Source organism: Temnothorax longispinosus, chromosome 6 (assembly GCF_030848805.1).
Source record: "Temnothorax longispinosus isolate EJ_2023e chromosome 6, Tlon_JGU_v1, whole genome shotgun sequence".
Taxonomy (NCBI): domain Eukaryota; kingdom Metazoa; phylum Arthropoda; class Insecta; order Hymenoptera; family Formicidae; genus Temnothorax; species Temnothorax longispinosus.
In genome coordinates, this window is record NC_092363.1 from 7,319,671 (window position 1) to 7,343,897 (window position 24,227).

Sequence of the window (24,227 nt, forward strand, 5' to 3'; positions counted from 1 at the left end):
AGGAAATTAAACGGACACTTTCATTAAGCGTGGCTTTAAACTGCATTTAGATCAAGCGGGGAGGGGGGGGGGAGAGGAAGAGGGCGGAGAGAAGGGTTATGTAACGCGAGATTTAGTTGTTCCGTTAGGTATCCGAACGAGCCATTTGAAAGTCATTTGAAGTCGTAAGCTCTTTGCGCTGGAGAAAACATTTTATAAATTCGTCGCAGTGACGCGAATATAAAGTCTCGCTGCGATCGAGCGAGCGGAAACGGAAACTAATTCATAAGTTCATTAATTCACCAACATCCATGTCTTTCGTACTGAATAACTTGCGTCGCGCCGCATTAAACGAGCATCTGTGCTGTTAGTTTTTACACTTTTTAATTCCCAGTAAGAAATTATCTCCCGGAGTGAGGGAATTTCGTGAGTCGCGCGACTTTAAAACGAACACTGCTGCTTTGTAATTTTTACAATAATTATATTTGTTTCGTCGCGCTTGTCGCCCCCATCGACAAAAGGTATAGCTCCATCTTAAATTCATAACGGTCGTCGACATGCAGGTCGCGCGGAGTCTTTTTTTAAACGGCGCTTCTCGATCATCCTCTAAATGCGTGCGCGTGTCGTTAACGGCCAAGTAAATGGATTTGTTCTCCTGATTAACAGGCGGCGCGCGTGCCCCCCCGAAGGCGAGGCAACGTCACCGGAGGATCGCGCCGCTCGCAGGACGTCCCCGTCGACAGGACGATGCGCATCGTCGTCGTCATCGTCGTCGTCGCGAGTGTCGTTCTTACCGTTCTCTCGTACGTAGACACGTAGAGCGCGAGTGAAAGAAGAGGAAAAAAGAACGAGCGGGGGAAGAGAGAGAGGAAAAAAGGAAAAAAAACGGAGGACCAGGAGAGGGAGAGAGAGAGAGAGAGAGAGTGAGCATCGCAACGCGTGTGAAATGGATGGTACGCCAAAGAAAAGCGAAGCAGTGCTAATATATGGATGCCCATGGGTGGAACTTGGCCGAAATGTGCCAGCGCTACCATCACGCTATACCGGCGGCAGCGGCGACGCAGAATTCCTCGCCAGCTAGGGATCCCTCGGCTGCCATCGCGCAAGGCCTGTCAACCGCCGCTCTCATCGATCAAGCCAGCCCGTCTTATTCGCACTACACGTAAGACCATTTCTGTCTCTCCTTTTTCCCCCGGACCCCCTGGTCCCCCTTCTCTCTTTCTCATATTTATTTCATGAATATCCGCACACCGACGGTGTGTAATAAATTTGACGCTTACCTCGCGAGCGATCGGTTCGGATCGCCGCGCTGTCGCACCTTCGTTAGGCGAGTTCGCACTTTCGTGGAACTTTTGGCTCGCGCGGCTTTTCACGTCGAAATAAAATACACGTCGTCGAAAATCGTGGAGAGGGGAACGTTAACGGAGGACCGAACCCGCATTTCGGCGGTTTCGGGACGCGCGCGGAGGACGGCTCTCGTATGTACGCATATGTATATATACACATATCGCGGAGCTTATCGAGGGTGGGGGAGTCGTCCGGGCCCCGTTCTCAATTGTATCGTATATATTAATAACGATACGGCGAATTAGGGATAAGTATACGTACCGCGCGGTCAGGACCCCCGTAATCCTGTTATTAGCGCGGCGATTAGGGGAAGATGATCCCCAGGCAAATTGCAGGGGCGTGTACCGCGCGTGTTTGGTTAACATAATCGCCAATCGCTATCGCCGATCCGCGCGAGTCCCTTCGGAACGAGGAGGGCGATATATGCGAGGCGCAGGCGACGCGGACGTGCGTTTCTCTCAACCCCCTCGTCGTCGGGGATCGACGCGCGCGAGCGCGCGTCGTTTCCCTCCTTTCTAAATTTTCTTACTTCTCCTTCCCCCGCGCGTGTCTTCGGGACGTTAGTGTGTTGGAAATCCATTAAATTGCAGTTTACGCTCGAGATTCAATGTTTCACTATCATTACGTCGTACTGCGAAGGCAAAGAGGATAAAAGGTGGCTCTCACTCACTCTCTCTCTTTCTCTCTCTTTCTTTCTCTTCTCGACCCTTTGGGACTGCTAAGGAGGAGGTTGGGAAAATAGCATGCGCGCTGCCGGCCGCGGCATGCGTTTCTAACGTATCGTATAATTTCAGCTATATTTCTTATCTCGTTTGCCCGCAGTCTTATTTGTTTGTGCCCTCTTACAATACGTATATTCGCGGGGAACCTGCGAGGATTTCACGTTTAACATTTCGTCGCTCCTCAACCGCGTATTTGCAGAACTAGCGAAGTCAGACCTGACGTCTGACACGACGGAAGACGCAAAATGTGAAGAGAAGAAATAAAGACCCGGTCGTGAGTTACTTCTTTACTCCGTTTTTTATAGAGGTATTTCGATTCGAGCTTGTTGATTTAAATTTATTGATATATCGAACACGCGCGCAAGACCAAAAATTTCGCATCCAGAATTCCAGAGATACCGCAAAGACGCGGATCTCTCGACCGCTTCCTCTGACGACGAAAATCAGCTCCATTAAAGTGGTTCCGCCCGGTTCCCATCCGTTGCTCCCAGCCGTCGCACGGATCGCGTACCACGTCACGTTATATCCGAACGCACGCACGCACGCATGCACGTACGTTAGACGTTCCTGTAATTTTTTTACGCGAAACATCGGCGAAAGTCTTACAAGTCCGAAAGCTTCAACTTACGACAATTTACTCGTGAGTTACAAGTTACAACCAATCAAGGTTTCTCTTCGTAGAACATAAAGTTCGAATTTAATTCTCGACTTGAGTAAAGTTTTCAAAGCCTTTCTTCGTAATACCTTTGAGGGACAATCGTGGCTGCGATTTTACGGAACCGCTGGTGGATCTTCGTTGCGAACTTGCTTCTCGAGCACCGCGACACGCAATTCTATAATGCCTATACGTGCCCGCTTGTTGATTGATTCTCGTATTTACGAGACTGAATAAAAGTTTCACGCAAAGCGCGAGAGCTATCGGATCGACAAACGGCCATCCGCCCCCCGACCACTTTCTCGATCGCTTCCTTCCAAAATCGCTCTTCCTTCACTCGATATTAGCTGATTAAAAATGTCAGTTCAAGTATATTTCTACGCATTTTCTGAAAACCGCGAACTATTCGCGGATCTCCGCGCAAGTTACGTCGCGAGCTTGACTCTCGCGTGATAAGAAAATTAATATCGCGACGCGACGTAGCGCGCCGACCCGGTCGATCGAGTCGGGGCAGGCTCAATTTACAAACATCGATTATAATCGACGAAACGTCAATAATTCCGCGAACGATACTCTATGCCATCGCGGCAAAGTGCACCTTGGCTTTTCTCGGTACTTGCGGACTGGGAATACCTAAACGTCGCGCGTCGCGGAGGTCTTCGAAAATCGCCGCTATTTTCTTTCTTACTCGAGTCGCGACGGCGTTTTGGATTTTCCGCTCGCGAGTTTCGGGCGTCATCTTCAACTTTTTGTTTCGGCGCGTCTGAATGCAAAATCGTGGAAGTGGTTACGAAGCGGTGACGTCGCGCTTGACCCCTGGCGTGTGCGATGCCGTGTGTCGACCTTGCGCGAATCCCTGCGATTGCGGTGACTCAGATCGGTGACTTGACGATTGAGCAATGACTGGCAGTTAATTACGGATTAACGTTAGTTATAGTTATTTCGAGCGTCGTCGATGAGACACACGACACCGGCCAGGGAGACGCGCGCGATCCCGATTCTCGGGTTGCCGGCGCCGCGCCGCGTACGTGCACTGTTGCGACGGTCTGGCTAATCGTTCATCTGTGTATTATTTAATTAAGCGATTCCTTCGAATCCATTACGTGCGAAAAAAGAACGCCGGGGGTTCCGTTTTAAATGCCATCACCTATTGTTTCTGCGATCTGTAGCGAATACAAAGAGAGAGAGATCACCGAGATAATAGACTCATATTTGCATTATAAACGTAAAGAAGGTGGCCGCGGCTAGTTACTCCGAGATGATGAACTTGAACGGTCGAGCCTTCGAATTTCGCGGATATACCCGGTAAACGCGCGCGCGGGCCATTTTAGGACGGTCGTAAATCTGTATAGGTGCGTTAAACTTAATGGCAGTAGCGACGTATTGATGAATCGAGACTCATTTGCAGCCACGTAAATTTGCATGGTTGCAAACAATGGCCGTGCGGATTAACGAATTAAGGCGGCTAAGTGTGACAAATGTCGGATATTATTTCCGACGAGGGCACTCGGTTGAAAAAAACATTTCGAGCACGCATTAACGGATCGCGTCCATGTATGATTAATTCCACGCGCGTGGCATTCTATTCCGAGTAACAGCGATCCGTCGGCCAGCTCGATGATTCATTGCCGAAAATCGCTCTCGTTTTCCGACACGTCGCGCCGCGCTGCGCCGCGCCGCGTCCCTCGAGATACCCTGATCGTCGTCTTAAGGCGCTTCGAATTGGAGAAATACTCGTGGGATTTTTATGAACCGTTACGTGCCACGAGTTTACCACGACACACGAGTTCCGCAATTAACGCAACCGTATACCGGGCTCGAGCAGAGCCGCCTCAGAGAGCCTCGTCCTCGCAGTTAGCCTGGGAATTTTTCGTCGCTCGACGGTATATCTCCGGTGGTATCGCGCGCGCGGACACCTCTTCCCGTGAGGTGCCGTGTAGAAATCTTCGATTCTTCCTTACTCGGTCGCAGGAAGTCGTACGTAATGGCTCCGCCGTTGGCTCGGAGGTCAGAGAAGGGTATGTGGCGGGATACACAGCGGACGGACGGACGGACGGACTTCGCGGCCGGCGTTCCGCAGCCTTAAACAACCCGTAAAGGTTTCGGGGATGCGCTTTCTTCGTTCTCAAATCTGAAACGCGCCGGAGCGTTAGTAGTGCAGAGGTGAGCGGCTGGGGTCGTCACTTCCGCTTACCAACCGGACCGCATTGGGCATTCGATTTGAAAGTTTAATCAGGGGCTTATATAAAATTACAGTCCCCTCGTCCTCGTTCGCTCGCGCGAGGAATTTCGCCGCGCGCCACGATTCGCGCGAGGGGAATCCACGCTCGATTTACCTATACGATCCAAATTGATCCGCAATATTGTTTATCTTTAACGTCGACGGGCAAAATTGTCGATCGGCAGCGCGTCCCACCGTAATCGTCGTAATCGATTTATTTACGGGACGCGTGATCGGCGCCACGCGCGCGTTTCGCGAGTACCGACGCGAATACAGATCGATTCCCACCCACGCGTCGCGTTTCGCCGCTCTTATACAACTTATACATATACGAATCTGCACCGCATCTCGTCGCCTCGTCGTCGGGCAATGCAAGGGTGTGTTCGATCGGCGCGATTATTTGAATAAAAATGCGCGCTCGCCTTATAAAACGCGCGCGGTCGAAAGCTTTCTCCTTGCTCCTCTCCGTGAAGCCTCCCGCTTGGCCCCCTATATCGGGGGCAGGAGGGGGAAGAATAATTTAACCGGGGAACAAGTGTGTCGTTGACGAGGAGAATGACGAAGGGAACGGGCCTCGAGTGCCCGAGCGCCGACCCGGTCGCCGTCGCTGCCCGTTTGCGCTGCGTGCCGAACCGTGGCACAGGACACACCGGTGCTCTCTTCCCTCCTTCTCTCCTCGCGAAGGCGAAGGCGAAGGCGAGGAGCCGCGGCGGAGATTCATGAGGCTCAACGGACATGCCGATTTAGGGGATCGCCGCCGCGCCGCGCCGCGCCGCGGCCGGTGCGCGGCTGTTGTTCTTTGTCTCCCTGCTCGGCCGACTCTGACGTGCGTGCGGCGTGTCTGCCGCTCTCGCAGGTCGCGGCCCGGCGATTCTCCCCGAGCTATTTGTAACGTGGTAGCAGGCGCGTCGGCGTGTGGAAGGATAACTGTCGCTTTTCCTTGACACGCATTGCGGAACGTCTCCTCGTTCGACATTCTCGGGCACTCGTGTCACTCGAGATTTCGGAGTAGAGAGGAGTCGAGAGAAGAGAGAACTTGCGTTTCTCCGTCGGGAAGCTCCGCGCGTCGCGTCGTCCGATTAAACGGTTTACAAGCGCGTTTCGCCACGGGTAGTAAACCGCGCGTGCAGCACACCGCGCACCGGCGCGTCTCGCGATATATCGCGTAAATTAACGCAATCGCCGCGAATCCCATTAACGCAATCGCCGCGAATCCCACGTTTTCGCTATCGTCGACGACGTTCCGCGGATGTTCCGCGTCTTATCTCGCGCGAATCGACGTATATACGAGAGGACGACACGAGCCCTTTCCGCGAAGCGAAGCCGCGCCGACGCGAGCCCCAGCCACGGAGTTTGACAAAGGACGCGACGTTAACGCGCGCGACGCCCGTCGATGCATCAGCGTCCGGCGATGACTCCTGGCGAATTAATATTTTCGAAACGACGCGCGGCTCATTGCATTCGCGGTTGGAGACTGCTTCCTCTACTCCTGGTGCAGTCACCCCGACATGAATCATTAAAGAAACAATGCTGAAGGCAGTGGCGTATCTATCGTAACGCGTGGGTGGCGCAGCTGCGCCGACGCCGACGAAACCCGGGGGAATCCTGACCGCGGATCTTAATGGCTTTTAATTTCGTATCTCTCTGCCGTCGCCGTGAATACGAGCTCTTTCTGCGAGGAATGTTAGTAAACGAGTTCCACTACTGTCAGAGACGCACACTTTTTATCCTCTTTTTTTCTATTGCACGAAAATGTTCGATTATTGGAATGTAACGTAATGCGTTGGTCATCAGAAAGGCACTTGAAAATAATGAAATAAATTCGTATAAAAATATATCCGATTCCGTCCAGTTTTAAAGCTACCATTTTCATTTTCTATTCGAGTTTGTTGTTCGTCTGCAATCCTCTCGTTATCCTTGTTATCCAAGTGTTACACGGATTTGCTGGAAATCTTGAATCGGACGACAGAGTACATTGTGTCAATGAACGTGTTCCGCAGACAATAGATTTCAATCCTACATGTAAAAATCTAACGGATTCATGCGCGGATAATGAAACCTGTTTCGTTTGTTAGGAAATCGTCCATCCGAGAAATATCGCTGAAACGCGAAGCCTCGTTATGACGCGGAAACAAGGCGAGATCGGACGCACATGAATTATTTTATTGCTTTTTTGTTTAATTGCGATTAAATCTGCGCCCACACAGTTTACTTCGAAGAGAATTCAAGTCCATCTCTCGGACCTCGGGAAATTTTCTAAAACGCCTCGTGTAAATCTCAATCTATTTAATCGCGATATAAAACCGCATTCTCTTCGGTAAGCCGTGATTCGTATCGGACCGTATTCGATACGATATACTTCGATACGAAGCAAGCCGCCGGTTTTATCAGCCGACGGAACGTGACTCTTTCTCTCCATCTCTTTCTCTCTTTCTTGGACTATGTGTTTCTCCCTACCGATATAAAGGGTGACAAAAACGAGCGCGTCTAACCAGCGCGAGGTTTATTGAATGAAAATGCCGGTACGTTTCTTTCTTTTTTTTTTTTTTGACCGACGTGCGTCGCAGCATCTCGCCGAACGCCGAATGAAACAATGGCCATTATATGGAACATTCGTGCGCGCGTATCGTGCACACATTCGCGGAATATCGTACGTGTGCATTAACGTGTGTCGCAGCGCAGTTTGCCTAGGACACCGTGCATACGCGTGTGTATGTGTGTAGCTGCGAAAATGTGTGTTTGCGCGCGCACGCGCTCGCTCGCTCGCGCGACAGACAGCTGTTCGTACTATTATACCCGGCGCACGGTCGCATAATGCCTTAAGGACAATCGTGGGAATTCCATTAAGTGGCCTTGAATGGTTCATTCATGTCGATCAACTCTTTTCCTAACGGAACGGTTGACAGATCAATCGGCCGCTCGGGCACGAGAGCCGACCCACGGCGATTTCATTCGCTCGTTCTCGAGATCGGGAGAAACGCCGGAGTCAATTACTACCGGGCGCAGCCGTGATACCGCGATCGTCACGTCGGGAGGAACACCGGAGTCATCGACGTCGGGAATGTTGGTGCCGGTTCGAATCGATCGACTCCTAGCGCGGCCGCGGCTTATCACAGTTTATTCCTCGGCGAATCGCGATTGCGTTCGATTGCACTCGCACGCGAACGCACCGTCGCGCTTTCCACCGTTGGACGATCAATAAGCGATTACTAGATCAAATACCGGGATCCATTATGACATTCAATTTGGATGGACGTTCGGTAAGCGTCGAGATTGCAGCAATATGTCCCAAAAGTAACAAACGAATGACGGATAACGTAATTTCGACAAAACGATTGTGTAAAATTAGTAAAGTGGTATACGATAGTAGCAGCTGTCCTTGGGAAATATACTTCGTTCAAAAAGCATTAACGTACGATAACATAATAATGTACAAAGAGCGGTAGGAAAATATTATACAATGAAAAAGCAGTAATATAAGAGATAAAGGACACTTAAGAGACACGATAAATGTACCAATACCTGAACATGTACCTATGTCTGGATACCTTTAAAAACATATAAATTTATGGAAATAAACGTTTGGATACTAATAACTAAAGTTTCAAACTACAAAAAAAAATATTTTTGTCTTTGATTTTAATTCGCGTTATACTTACAAATAATAAAGGTGTCCAGGTATTGGTACCTTTACCTTACGAGTATAAGAAAGACTGAAATGATAAATAGGCAAATAATAATTAATTATTTGATCGAGGAGGGTTGAGAATACGACTGAACGCATTCTTCTTCGACTTTTGCAGGATGCTGGACAATTATGACAGGGGTGAGGTGACACCACCACCGGCGGTGAGCGGTTACGGCGGCTCCGCCGGGCTCCTGGCGCTCCATTCCTCGCTCTACGCGACTCCCACGTCGAGGGCCTACGACATCGACTCCGGTATCGACGGCAACGACAGCTCGATGCCCATGGACACCCAAATCATCTCGGTACGGCCTTTCGATCCGATTTCGGATTCCGCATATAGACCGTCGTTCTCGAAATAGATCCGCGTGCCTCCGCGTTTGCACACGTTGCGTACATTCTCGCGCTCGGCGTTGTAAACACACCTACGTAAAACGTTCACGACAACGCGCGCGTACAACCGTTCGGGAACGCATGTGGGAATCGAGTCGAACCGCCGCCCCGCCGCGCGCGGAATAATGGCAGCCGGAGGGAACGATAGCAAAATCGTATGTCCGGCGCGAACGCGATCGACTCATTAATCCCACGTTTCGTTCTGTCGTTAGTCGTCGCTCGGTATCTTAATGACGCGATTGTCGGCGCCGTAACGCCGTTCGCCAAAACAAATATCCACCATTCGACGTCTTCATATATATCTCACTCGAGAACCTCTCGTTGCAGTTACGTCGCGTTGTTTAGAACTCGCGCGGAGAGAGATCTTTTCACGCTCTTGAAACACACACGCGTCGTCGGGTAAATAAACGTCCACGAGAGTATATGTCTCACGAAACACGCCGTTTCCTGAAACCAGATACCGAGCATGCTGACCGGGCCGGCGCAACAGCGGCTGGAGGACATGCCCTGGCTGGCCTCCGGCCCGTCGCTGGAATACCAGCCGGGCATCTCGCCGCATCCCGCGGGAGTGAAGATGTGCCATCCCGGCGGCGGCACCGCCCAAAGGAGCCTCAAGGAGCAACGGATACGTCGCCCGATGAACGCGTTTATGGTCTGGGCAAAGGTCGAGCGCAAGAAGTTGGCCGATGAAAATCCCGATCTCCACAATGCCGATCTCAGCAAGATGCTTGGTAAGTGCGCATGAAATATTTCTCCCCTTTTCCCCTTTCCCCCTTTCCTAGAACGATCAGAAGGCTTGTAGTTCTCATAATTTACGGATCTAGAATCTCCAATGCTTTTAATAGAGCCACTGATGTATTCACGCATTTTCTATGTTAAGCAGATCGGTCGATTTATTAAAAAAACATTGTATCTTTTAAAATGCAATTAAGGCGCATCGAGGTTACCTCGTTATAGGAAAATTGCCTATCGCCGGATACAACAGAGGTCGAGGTACAAGATTACGGTCTCGTCTTTTAATAAAAATACACGTGCGCGGAAACAATGTTGGCGCGCTGCTCGCGGGAAAATGGCTTTTCCACCGGGAAACCGAGACTCTGGGAATAAGAAAGCAGGAAAAAAAAAATCTTCCACGCCGCGCGGCGCGTTATCATTAAATTAATTACAGGCGTCGGGCGAAAATATGGAATTAATTCAATTACGCGTTAGAGTCGAAGCTGAATTTTTAACAAGACGAGAAGAAAGGTGTGAGAGCTCTCTCGAGGATCGCAGCCGAATGAGGGAAAAAAACTCGTTAACGCAGTAGTTTTTTTCTGCCGAAACGCGTGATCGAGGACCGCGAACCCGGTCACCGCGCGAATATAATTCGCGATCTCATCTCGTTCGTATCGCGAACCCACCTGCGCGATCGAGATAGGGAAATCGTTCTCTTATCGCGCCGCGCCACTCGCGCGTTCGAGTACTCTTCGCGAATGTGACTCCGATCGTTACGTTATCGCTCAGCGATTCCCCAGCAACGTCTCTCTAAACGTACGCGATACAGACGTTCGAATAACGACGGCGGCACGCATCAGCAACTCCTTCGTTCCGACGATTCGATGCGCGAATCGCCGATTTCACGAAAACCAGCGTGCTTTGCGGACGGTCTTGCGGTTCTTCCTTTTCTCTCCTTTTTCCCCCTTTCTCCCCGTCATCCTTGGCGTGTCTCCCCGAGTGTTAAAACCAAGAGCCCATCATCCGGTACCTAACGATCTGTCAGCGCCGATCGGCGCTCTCTCTCTCTCTCTCTCTCTCTCTCTCTCTCTCTCTGCTTCGCGCGCGTTATCGTGGGCAGGTACACCTTGAATTATCGGCAATTGGCATCCGCAACGTTATTGGCATTTGAACGATCGAGCGGCCGTCGTGCAGAAAATTGTAAACTTCTCCTCCACCTACCTGCCTTTACCTCACCCGTTGCCCATTTCCAGCGTCCTGCGCGAGGCACAGTGTGTTTAGTGTTTACACTCGCGCGCGCGTGTGCTGCGTGCACACGTGCTCTCCTCCACCTCCTATACCCCTTTCCTCCACCTGGAATCGCGTCTTTTTCCCTTTTTCACTTTACCTTCACTCTCTTTGTCTTTCTGTCTTTCTCTCTCTCTCTCTGTCTCTCTCTTGTCTCGCGCCGACGTGCAAACCCGTAAAGCCGTAAATCACCAATTTGCCCCCTCCGCTCCCCATGTTTATCTCTCCCTCGTCTCGCGGCCTGTTATCGGTACGGAATAAGGAAAACTCCGTTGAGTTTATCGATCAGACATTAGGCGATCGGCGCGATGTTATTGGCATGACGCGGCTCCGATTACTATGCGCGCCGGGTCTTTCGCCGCCCCCACTCTTTCCCTCCGTCTTCTTTTTTTTCTCTCCAGACATCCTACATATTCATGCGCGTGCTGTGTGTCGATCCGTCCATCCCGTCTATCCATCCGTACGTACGTACGTACGTCCGTTAGCTCGTCCATCCGCGCGCGCGGAACACACGCGCGTGCAGCGGAGCGCGCGCGTGCGAGCGTGTTTTGCGTCGGCGTGCGCGCACACGCGGGTTCGTACGTCCATTGTACATGTATGCACACACACGAGCGAACGTGGTATACGTGTACGTCACTGTCGATGTCTCGGGGCACGCAACGCACGATATACGCCGATGGGGGCCGTATGGGCACCTTATATCCGGTGACACGCGTGCCCGCGCATTTTTATTAATCGTTGGCCCCGACCGTTAGCCCGCCTTCGGGATCTCGCGTCTGTCAACGTTAGAAATTAACGCGTTCGCGCGCCCCAAATCGGGTAGTCATCTCGGACGATCGCGCGTCGTCGTCGTCGTCGTCGTCGTACCGTCGCGTATGGCTTTCGCGGAGCCATGTCGTTAATTCCGCCGTTAATTAGCGGAACGCCCGCGACGGCGACGGCGACGACGACGATGGTTTATCGCGCGAGATTGTTTATCCGCGAGATCGGCACCGCGCGCGGAGCGAGAGACCCACGACGATATACCGCGCTGTTGTCTCGTATATAGCGCATAAACGCCGCGCGACGCCACTGCGCCGTGTCGCGGGACCACCTACGACAAATGTGGCAGCCCGCAAATAATACCGGGCGTGTGTTGTACTACCACCGGCGACAGCGCCGAAGATACAGAGGGCTCTAAACTGCCAACGCGGTATCGTGGTTTAGTGCCTCCGATTACTTCCCTCTCCCTTCCCTACGGGTGACATGCGTGTATACGGGATGTCCCCTCGAGAGACAGAGACAGACAGAGAAAGAGATCGTTAGACAAAAATGCACGAGACAACGATTGTTTCGAAATATTGAGGGAGCGCCGAACGAGGTTTATTATTCGGTGTCGAAACTCGAAGGATCCTGGCTCGAGTAAATCTTGGAATCTGTAAACGCGGATAACGAAATCTGGCTTCTTGTTTCATTTTTCGCGGCATATTATCTTGGCAGGAATCTAATCTACGAGCCGGTTGTTCGGAATCATCGTTAGAAACTAAGAATCTACGGTAGTCGAAATTTTCGTCAACGAGACGCTATTTTAAGTTGGTCGGAGAGGCCACGACCCCGAAGAATGGACGAGATACTCCGTATATTCTTCCCCGCGAGAGGATATGTTCGTCTTCTCGTAAAATACCGAACCGCCTTCCGTTTGTGGCCCTTAAACGACGGATCGGCATGTACGGTATCTCACCATAATGGTGCTCGCCGCGGAAGGGCCGATAACGTCGACGTCGTTGGTCGATTTAAGGGACGGTGCGCCGGCCGATTGAAAATTATTGGCCGTGTAGGTATATACCAGCCGTGTTTCACACGTCGTTTCTCTCCGAAACTCTCGATTCCAAGAGTCGACACCGATAATTACACACTTTTGGACCGAAACTAAAATTTCCGCGAGGATATCGATCCTGTTTAACGAAATCGCGCCGCCGGGCGTAAAAACGTTCGGCCGTCAAGCGTCTCGATATTAAATATATTATTGAGATAATAAAACGTAATAAGCCGTGCCGAGAGACACGGTGACCTTTTAAATCGCCGCGAGATGGGATAGATAGGGGAAAAGATTGGCGGCCGATTGAAATTAAATAGACGCGGTGGAAGTGCGTAAGAACGGTCTGAACTCCGAGGGAAAGGCCCACTTTTCTTCGCGTACGTACAATACGTGCATATACTTATATCACTCTCCCGATGCCCCATCCTCCCTTCCTCCTCGCCACCTCCCCCCCCCGTTCCGCTTCCCCTCCGTCTCTACATCTCGGCCGGCTCTCGAACAATAGCACCTCGGCTGCACGGTGGATGAACTTCTGAGGCTGGAATCGGCTCTGCCCACTCTGTAAATTGCGTTTTCGTAAAAATATTCATAGAGGAGAAAGAAGAGAGGTCGGGCCGATCTAAAGCGGCAGCCTACATCCTGCTGCACGGCTAAATGCAGCGTGGATATATAGGTCTCGATCGCTGATACGCCATTGTACAGAAAAATGGATCATCGAGCGAGATTTCGACACGGCGAACACGGTTGAGTGTAGAAACGTTACGCACGGAGAGAATACCGTAGTATCAATCACGTAAACATATCTCCCTTTATCGTAAAATTGGAATATAACGACGTTACAGTAACTATTACTATAAACATTAATAACCGATTATATTGTATTTTTATCAATCATGTTAGTAAAAAGTACACATTATAAATTTATTATTACGAACGATATTTCCTCGCGAAGCGCTTTTTTTTTATAATCGTCACAAAACCAACGTTGTTTTCTCGCGAATCGTGCTATGCAAACATATAAAAATCTACGCATTAATCGCGAATGGTTATATCGTTATCGAATCGTTTACGATCTCGTTTTTCATCCCACGCCCAGGATTTACACAGGGAAGATTCTTTTTCCATCTTATTTTAATTCAATTTGATAATGAAGCCGGACTCCGTGCCTTCAATTAAATTCGTTCATCCTTGTTATGCCGTCTTCGTCGTTCTCTGCTCTCTTCTCTCTTTCGTGGCCCGAGTCCGACCCGCGGAGAAGCTTGTTCGTTTTTCTACGACGATGCTCGATTAATCCGAGACAAGATCGGCCTCTCGTACGATCACGAAACTCATTTGTTTCTCTATACCGTCCGCGCACACGGGCGCATTAGTAAACTCGTTTCGATCGGGCGCGTTTAAACCGCCACCATCATCATCAATCTGGCAATCATCGACTAGTAAAGTTGTTCGGCGATCGGCTCGATCGGCGCAAATCGGTTTAGCGCAGGTCGGCGTATACGCGCCTCTCTCGTCCGGCGTTACGGTATTTAAAAAGTCGCGCGTAATCGTGGTTGTATACACTTCTCTTATAGGGTATCCGCCGACCGAGTCGGTTGATGTTGCACCCGGTTAAATCTCTCCGAGCGAAACCTCTTTATGCACGTTCGCCTTCGATCGATCGTACCGACAAAAGTCTCGTGCGAGGGCATTACGCACGGACGTAAGCAGAGGGGAAAATGCCTCCTCTCTAGCAGCCGTAGTAGGCGAAGCAACATAACGAACCGCGAGACAAGATCGGGACCAATAATTGCGCATACATATAAAATGAGGCCGGGCGAAGGGCGAGGGGCGATCGTCGGAGGAACGCACGAATAAACGGACGGACGTGTATACTGCAAACGCGTACCCCGTGATCGGAAACGCATCGTAGCCACGAGCGCGCACGCATTACGTTCTCATAAATATTAATGATTGTAATAATTTAACGAGCGAAAGAAAGAAAGAAACTCCTCCGTCACTCTCAGAAACGTCCTTCCCTGAAATTCCCGATTTCGGCGATGTCGAACCGTCGCGTTTCACGTGCGTCACCCTGTATCCTCTGCCGTTGTATACATTGTATCCGTATACATACGGATCGCGCGTACATATGTATCTGTCTGCAAGAAGGACGAAGGAACCGACGGGTTGGCTAAGCCAAAGCAATAATAAGCCATAAGCGCGGTCTCTGCATAGAATGCCGGGTAATGAGGTGGAGTCGAGAGCGGAGTCTGTGGCCGCACCCTTACCTTACCTTACCTCCCGACGACGCTTACACGAGCGACCCACCTATCCTCGACAACGACGACGACGAGGATGACGACGAAAGACCTCGAGTTCCTAGCCTCGCTCGGTTTCGCGACGAGATAGAAATAAATTATTATATTTATGAAAATACACGTGGGGACGGGCGAGAGGGCGGGTAGAGGTGGGAGAGAGGGAGGAGGAAGCCCTCGAGCGTGGACGGGCCTCATCGGCCGATTCATCCGCGACTCCGACTTTTGTCCCTCTCGTGATCTTCGACGTGGATCGTCCGCACCACGCCTATACGGGTCGGATCGGAAAGAAGAGAGAGAGAGAAAAAAGAGATAAAAAAAAAACGACAGATGGAGTGATATGATAATTCACGCGACGCTCGTGCGTCGCGATACCTTACGACGTACCGAATGATTTACAAGCGGCACGACGAACGTGGGCGAATTTGATTGGAAAGCGCGGGTTTCGTTTTTCCTCCGTCGCGCCTGACGCGTATCAACCCGAGAGACATTTAGCAGAATTAGAATCCGGAATCGCGCGGCGGAATTCTCTTCCGCGAAATTGCGCGTGGAATCGTCCGCCGAGATTTCTCACGCCGATTCGTCGGTCGTCCCGCGAACGCGAACTCCCGCAAAGTTCGGCTGAAGTTTTGATGACGCGGCGTATCTCTTCACGTCCGCGTCCCCTCGACGAAGGAAGGAGAGTGCGGACGTGTCACTGTCTTTCCGCCGTCGCGGCAGCGCGGAAACGTTTCTTTCGCGGTTTCGTGACACGTGTCTGAAGAACAAGGCGCGACTAACGCGCCGCTTTTTCCGGTCGATTCTTTACGGAGGAAATCCGAGACGGACGTTGGCACGTCGCGGTGTCTCTTTCCCTTTCTTCTTTCTTCCTTCCGTGTATCCTCTCGTCTCTCTGCGTTACACGAAAAGCGCGGAGAGCCGCCAGATTAAAGGGAACGGTGCGATAATTCCCTCCCGGATTTCTCCGTCACATTCACGCCCTTCCGAGTTTCAACTTTCGAGAGATATCTCATTAAGATCTCACGCCCCACACGCACTATGATTACTCCTGACAGATAAATTTTCCTTTGTGCCACGAGGCGCAGAGGGGTCCGCTCGTCAGGATTGCGTCTCAGCGGAACACGAGGAGACGAGACTCGTCCACGTGCCATGCTCGTACTCGAGTCGATCGTACGCATTCTCGACGTGTTACGGAGCTTGAATGGCGAGCACCGGGTGGTACCTACCTACGAGCCTACCTGACGTCTTTGTCAGTTGGCAAGTGGACACAATAGACGTGTCATCGTTAGAGTCGAGCGACATTAACTTAATTCCTTCGAGGCTTACGAAATTTCCGCGAACGGAAATTTCTTTCGTTTCTAGTTCAGCGTGCGTCAATAAAAGCGCGATCAAACGGCTAATTTTGCAACGATCGACGGCGTCGCTTATCTTTTCGATTGATACCGCGGTTCCCTGATCTTCGTCGAGTTCGGGAAAACGTTTCCAGCATATAACGGACCCCTCCCAGATCGTGGCGCAGTGCCGCATCGACGCCTCCTGCATCTGTACAGGTGAACGCGTCGGTGTGCGCGCGCGGCGCGTCGGTGGGCGAGCGCACACCATCAGCGCCGAGGGAGATGAGATACATCACGGGACGGGAGACGTATTATTAATGGTGACAGTGGGCGACCCAGGTTGGGCGGGGTACGCGCGCGCGATGCGCGGTCCCACCGAGATGTGGGCCTCGCTCCGGCCCCTCTTTTTCCTCTTCCTCGCTTCATCTCGACCCTCCTCGCCTCTCCTACATCACGCCATTGCACACGTAATATCGCCTATGCGACGCATCATGATTTTCTATATACATTTTATTTCGCATTTCCTGAATTTCGACTTTGGAGAACGGCTGGTCGCGCTCTCCTCGAGCCGGGGATGTTGGTGATCGCTCAAGCGCGAGTGCTTGATGCCAAAAAGCAAACCAACTCGAAAAATATTGTGTCAATTCGAGGATTTATTGGTAATTCGTATGTACATAATTAAAGCTGACGAAACAGACTGGAGGATTAATCGGGCGCTAACTAACTCCGAACTCCGAGGTTCTGATCGGTCGGTCGGTTATATTCTAAATGCCGCGTGCGAGAAGTTTCTCGCTCGATTCTGAAAATGTCACGTGCCAGTCCGCGCGCGAGCGTCTATATACCGTCCGCGACCATAACGAAATTCCCGAAGTGTCTGCTGGGCGCACACACTCGGGAATGAGAGAGGGAAAGAGAGTGAAAGAGAAAAACGGCGAGGTTTAATCGCGGATCGCTGGCCAAGTGAATTACCGGCTGGCGCGTGCGTAAATCACCGCGGAATCGTTAATTAGGCGGTAGAACGAACGAGCTTTCTGGAAAATGTCAACGACTGGGATGTCGCGGCGAAACGGGACGCGCGCGCGTAATTCTTGCGCGACGACGCGGAGACTCTCGATTGGGACCTTTCGACACGCGCGATTTCGCTCGCTGGCTGCAAGTCTCGCAATTTGTCCCGATGCCCGACTAGCTAATTTATAATCTCTCCGCTAAGATGGAACTGCGTGAGCCGATAGAAATCGCGAAATGGAAAGCCTATTAGCATCGAACATTCTTATACAAAATATTCACGTTCGCAATATATACACGGCGGACGGAGCGCAATTTAGTACAGAGACTGAATACCGAGACGATTTCGTCACCAATTGTATACCGGTTATCACGTACGCCTTTATTTTTACAAGTTTACGACGTCTTTAATAATAATCTTCAATAATACTGGCATATAACTGAAATTTTCATAATAATATATCATTTTTCGATACTACTATAGTGTCTATTTAAGAGAAGCACGCGTTCCCTGCTCGTTGCTCGTTTACACGCGCGGAGCACGGGGGGCACCCGCGAGGATCACGCTGAACAAACTGACAATTCGACCCAGACGTCCTCCCCGGCGACGGACGCACCTAATTCGACGGCGCGGCGCGCAGCCCGCTTTTGCTCGAAACATCGAAATTAATGAAGTCGTCCGACCGGGCCGCGGCCTAAGCGCAGTAAATTAGAGGTACACGCCAACCATTAGAATACTTAACGAGGACATCACGGTGGGACGCAGCGTGCGCGGGTGTGATGATGAATCACCGCCAGGGATAACTCGCCGCTCGCGCGCGCGCGCGCCCAGGAATATTAAATTAAGTGTACTTATTGTTAGCCGAAAACCTCATTCGTATCCCCTTTGCCGGGTATAGTCCCTCTCCGGGCTCCTCTTTCTTTCTTTTTTTTTTTCGGGCTAAGAGGTTGAAGAGTCGGCTGGCCGGAACCCGAGAGAAACGAGAAGTCGCTATAGGCGGGAGAACATTGTCGGGCGACAAAAGCGTTCTCCTCTTTCGCGAGAATCCTTTCTTTCCTTCCCTTTCTCTCTTTCTCTCTCTCTCCTCCCGCTTTTCTTCGCCACAGAAGCATCCTCGAGAGTACTGAAAGCACTGTCGCGACTGTTTATTATCCATAGGGCAGAAAGGGTTCGCCACGACAAAGTGCGATTTCGACAACGATCGATTTGCGCTTTTGTTTTTTTCTCTCTTACTTTCCGGCCCTCCCTCTCGCGCGGACTCCTCTGGGTCAACGTTTCTCTCTTTCTTTCTCTTTCTCTCCTCCGGAGATGAAATATACAAAATGAAATATGAAATAATGGTTCGTGCCTTGTGGCTGGCTGAAGGCACGGGCGCACCCATATCTACGCCCCCATGCGCCTATGTACCTTTACAAGACTGTACGCATAACTATATATGTGTGTGTGCGTATATATATATATACATATATTATGCATTTATACATAAATATATACGTATTTATTTATGTATATATATTTCTATATATTTATATACGAAATTTGTGCCGTAGCTCTGCGTAATGCATAATATGTGCGTCGCGCACGCATACACGATATCCGATATCTCGCGCTTAATTTTTTCGTCTTGTCGCGAACATCTTACGTTTGCATTAACCCTTATGCCTCGTTTAATGATATTCCGGCCTACCATGTTGGCATATTGAACGCAACTAAGGCAGATTCCAGGCTTGGTCGTCGGACCAAGACCCCGCCGCCGCCGACCAAGCCCACCTGTAAATACGTATATCCGTACGTGTATATACGCCGTGTATGTGCGACGGGAGGAGAGATCATTTCTGTGCTCGTTTTGCATTACGTATATCGGGGCAACGAGGAAGAGAGAGAAATAAAATAAAATCTCTCTCTCTCTCTCTCTCTCTCTCTCTCGTGTAAGTCGAATTAAGCGCATCGTTAGCCAAAGGGATTGGCCGACGATTTCATCGAGATTCGGGATATCGAAATGTATACATCGTGGCCTCGCCCCATTATTGTCGAGGAGGTAATTTATCAGGGGTATTTATACGAACACGCGAGATTTTGCACATGTAATCGCTATATTAAAGCAGCGTAACTTGGCGCTGATAACGTCTATGATTTAAAAAAAAAAGATCGTCCAATGAATTTATCTTCTAAGCAGACGATGGAACTTGATTTGTTTTGACTCGTTTTCCAAGCGTATTTCAATCCATCAAAGGTTCAATTTGAGGCATAACAATTTTTTTCAATGCTCGCGACAAACACGTGCCCTAATCTGACACTGAGATATCTCCTAAATAGCGAATTTAAGAGATATTTTAAGCTTACATTTTTAACTAAAAAGACCATTTCACAAAAAAATTATTATTATATTAATTTTTATTTAACATTAACGCGTTTGTTAATTCCAGCATTGCCAATCTGTAAAAATGATCAAAATGTCTTTCAATAGCTTATGCAAAGGTATTTTAGTATACCCAAGAATTGCGGCGATATAAATATCCGCACATTCTTTGACATTTCATTATATTACATCCTACATTGTATTATATCTTTTGTATTTTGACTGTTTATGCGGCACAGGGAGTTCCGGAACGACGGTAAGGCTAATTCTGTACATACCGTGTGTCGCTTAATCATTTTACGTGCGCTCCGCTCTCGGTTTCTCTTTTTTTTCCTGTCTCACGTTCTTTACTTGACGGCTTGCTTTGTTCGGGCTTCTCGCAGGAAAGAAATGGCGAGGGCTGACGCCGCAAGACAGGAGGCCCTACGTCGAGGAGGCCGAGAGGCTCCGGGTCATACACATGCAGGAACACCCGAATTACAAGTACAGGCCGCGGCGCAGGAAGCACGCGAAACGGACACCCGGTGCACCGTCCTCGCCTCCCTCGGCGACCAACACCGCGGGCAACAGGTCCAACCCTGCCGGCCCGCCGATTCATCATTCTATGTAAGTCGATACTCCGGCCCGTACTTTCCGCTAATGAAGGTACGTGCGAGCTAACCGCCGCGGTTAATTGAGAGATTCCGGCGAAATTTAAACGCCGACGACGGCGTTATGATTTCGACGATGTTAACATTGTAGCCGAGATTTAGCAATGACGTATTTGTCCTGATAAGGAATATATATATGCCGCATGCGATTATAAAGCGACGCATCATAAGTGTTGTATGCGTTTAAGGTCCAAGATGGACAGTTACCATCAGGGCATGTCTCAAATCCCGTGGGGTGGCCATTCCCCGATCTCATCCCTGTATCATCAACAACAACAGCAGAGTATCCAGGAGTACAAATCGGAAAATAATTCGATCTACGGCAGTCCTTACACGCCCATCATCCACAGCCCGGACATATCTCCGGTGGCCAGTCCCGAGCCCGATGGTGAATTTTTAAAATCGAAAATTGATCGGATAATTGAATAAATTTTATTTATTTGAGATTTATATCTTACAGACAAGCTTAAGATACAAGGTGTTTCTGAACTAATGATACAACCGAGGAGATTTTTTTGTGAAAAAATAAAAGAAAAATTTTAGACTTTGTTTGAAAAACGACACGACGCGATTAGAATTACGAAACAATTAAAGTAAATATGAAACAGTTATTGAGATGATTTAATATTAATGTACTAATCTAGGTGACGGCGGTCATTTATCGTCCGCTCAAAATCAGGATCCAGAACGAGATCTGATGGAAGGTACCTCGAAGCAACACGGAGACATGAGCGATCAGAAACGATACACCTTTATGAGTAGCGACAATCAGCTGCACACGGGTCACGTTAGTAACACTAGCATATCATCGTGTCAGAATTCTGGCGGTTACACGGATACTTTAACTTATAAAAAATCCGTACGTATTCCGCACACCTGATATTTTTATACTACGTTACGGTTGCAATCTTCTATAAACTATCGTTCGTCGAAATACAAAAAATAATATAAAAATTTATTTAATTACTTTGCCATAATTTGATGGAGAATTAAATTCATTCTTCTTTTATAAATAAATTTAAATCTAGTTTGTGATTTCTCCACGTCACGCCGAATTATTCCGTGTCAGACCAGATCGAGCAACCCTCTCAGGCAATTATTACGTTTCTCGTCACTCAGGTGGGCTATTTGAACTTCGAGAGACAATCCACGAGCATAGCCGCGGTGGGCATAGCGAACGGTATGATGGTGTCGTGCAATAAGCTACGCTCCGGTTTCGACAACGTCGGCTCCGTCACGGGCACGTTTTATCCGCCGGTCGCCTCGCCGCACGATCAATCGTTGCAGCACTACAGCGGCACGCAGACGTCCAAGAGCACGACCAACTATTCGATGCAGTCTACCGTCGAGAGCAATTACAATCCGGTCCAATGCGCGGGCAGTCGACAGCAGCCCATAGGAATCCGCGGGGCCGCCGAAAGTTGTCCCGGTAACGTTTTGCTCTCGTTCACGCACGTTAAATTCAAAGGCTCGTAGAACTCGACTAGGAATAGAAGAATCTTGATACATACAGGATCAAGGAACGCAATAGCTAGTATTATCCTTTATTACAGGAAAGGTATATAAGCAAGAGAAATAATTTGAAAATAATTGCTCTTACGTTTTCTAAATAAAATCGTTTTTTCGAGATATGAGATAGTATCAAAGAGATACTAGGATAGGATCTTTCTGAATGTCTATTCACAGTGAATGTCAAAGAATTACAGTAGAATTTTCAATAACGGTGCAATTTATTCTCTTTTTTTTTATCACGTCCTCGTTCAATTTCTAATTTCTTGACGCAGTGACACATCGATACCAAATGTCGCATCATCAGGAGTACCAGACAGACGCGTCCTCCGGCAGCGGCCAGCAGCAGCACGCGATTCTCGGCGGTCACATCGATCACGGTATGAGCGCCGAGGACGATCAGCAGCAAACGCTCCAGCTGGAAAAATATTTCAAGTATTCCCATCCGAGCGTGGGACACTCGAGCCTGTCCTCGCAGAGTATGTTGGATAGCAACCATAACTACGCCAGCGATCTGCGCTACTACGGGACACCGCCGCAATCTCAGCTGGACATGTCGAATTCTCAGTGCATCGTCGACGATCAGCAGGGCAACAAAGACGCTCGTTGTCCTAACGTCGCGATCGGTCATACCATGGAACAATATCACCCGGGATTGGAGGTGTCCAAGTACACGGATCACTCAGTGACGCAGCAACATCAGCAGTCGCAGCCACAACAGCAGCAGAGTATGGAACACGTGCCCAAGGCTGACGACGATTTCAGTGTTATACTTGCGGACGTGCGCAAGACTTGCTACAGTAGTTAGTGTTTCTCCTTCTAGTGCACAGACCGATCCACAGGTTTCGGATTGGACTGACGTGCGAATTTCAGGGACTCTTCTTTCGTTCACGCGGTCGCGAAGAACAGAACGCTTATGTGCACATTTGACGTCATCACGTGGCTGGTGCTACTCGATATATATCAAAGCATTTTTATCTCGTGATAAAAGGGTACGTCCTTCTCGTTAACTTCGGAAACAATATTTCAGCTCCAAGTTTTCACACGAGCAAAAGATATTATTTGCCACTCGATTCGTTCAATTTCCAGCACGGAAAATATTTAATTACAATTTTTATCTTTCGGAACTCTATCTATGAGTATCCCCTGTGTATAAGCACGATCTCTTATGGATTTCAGTACAACTGAAATTGCATTCATGCGAGTCAGTGGCGTACAATTGTCGCCTGTCAACAAGTTGCGGTAAACGAAATTCCGATAAAAATATGACGAATATAATTATACGATACAAACAATGATAAACTGCCTGATATGATCAAGAGTGTCATCGTATTTTATTACAATGAATATCATTTTATTGGAATTTTTCACAAGATATTAAATTTCCTGGATCTCTATCTTATCTACAATCTTATATGAACACTTTAGGACCTCAGAAAACGTAATGATAGGCGGCTAATGATGCACGGCTAGTGTAGCATTAAAATTGCAGAGAGAATTGTATACTCACATAGATGTCACATTAGTTTCATTATCAAAGGTAATACAGTAGCAGAGATATGATAACGATAGCGAGAGATATTAAATTTACGTTATTAGAAATGTTTTAGAAAACTTTCACATGTCAAGAAATGTTTTGCATCAGTAAGTTTTCTCGTATTTACTCTGAGATAGCAGCATTTACTTTTGGTGCTATGTCACTGTGAGCTTTATTCAAAAGCTTGTTTTTAATCGTTGCAAACGATGATTTACATAAACCAATGTATGTTTTTGTTGTAAATAAATTTTCTTTTTCTTGCTCATCAGAGTGACATTTCTAGCAACTTGTGCAAACTGCACATTAAGTTTTGTAGAAATGCGAGTGGTGCAACATGTCTTCGATGTGTATAGAGATGTGTAAAGAATTCTGGATAAAACTAAATTATTATTATTTTGCTATTATTATATTACCTGTTAATTAACATTATTAGATATTAATATTATTAATGTATCGTACTTAATAGAATCAATTATGAACAAATATTTATCTGCATATATTCTTCAAAGGATATCCTTCCACAAGAAATATGTTCTTAATGCATTTCGTGTGGTGCATATCGTTTATTTTATTATATATGTAACGCACACATGCGTATGGTAGGTACACACAATATATGTATGAGACACACATACATATATATAAATTATATTGTAAAATATTATGTGTTATCCATATATACTCACATTCTTCATTCAAAATAAATTTCTCATTGAGAAATTTGGTATACGATAAAATTA

General features: G+C 48.7%; 1 protein-coding gene across 8 annotated transcripts in view; it reads left to right on the top strand.

Annotated features, from left to right (window-relative positions):
* The window catches only part of LOC139814502 (uncharacterized), a 44,957-nt gene extending 20,733 nt beyond the window's left edge, over window positions 1-24,224 (top strand). For 5 of the 8 annotated variants that reach the window (XM_071780792.1, XM_071780794.1, XM_071780793.1 and 2 more), the window contains 7 exons: window positions 8,728-8,914; window positions 9,460-9,733; window positions 20,175-20,397; window positions 20,630-20,829; window positions 21,086-21,300; window positions 21,561-21,870; window positions 22,226-24,224. In XM_071780792.1, coding sequence (XP_071636893.1) covers window positions 8,728-8,914; window positions 9,460-9,733; window positions 20,175-20,397; window positions 20,630-20,829; window positions 21,086-21,300; window positions 21,561-21,870; window positions 22,226-22,758 — 1,942 coding nt within the window. In that variant the 3' untranslated portion in view covers window positions 22,759-24,224. Of the gene's footprint in view, window positions 1-645; window positions 1,142-8,727; window positions 8,915-9,459; window positions 9,734-20,174; window positions 20,398-20,629; window positions 20,830-21,085; window positions 21,301-21,560; window positions 21,871-22,225 lie in introns of all 8 variants that reach the window. The other 3 variants (XM_071780798.1, XM_071780796.1, XM_071780799.1) reach the window with 2 other exon arrangements.
* The last annotated feature ends 3 nt before the right edge of the window (window positions 24,225-24,227 follow it).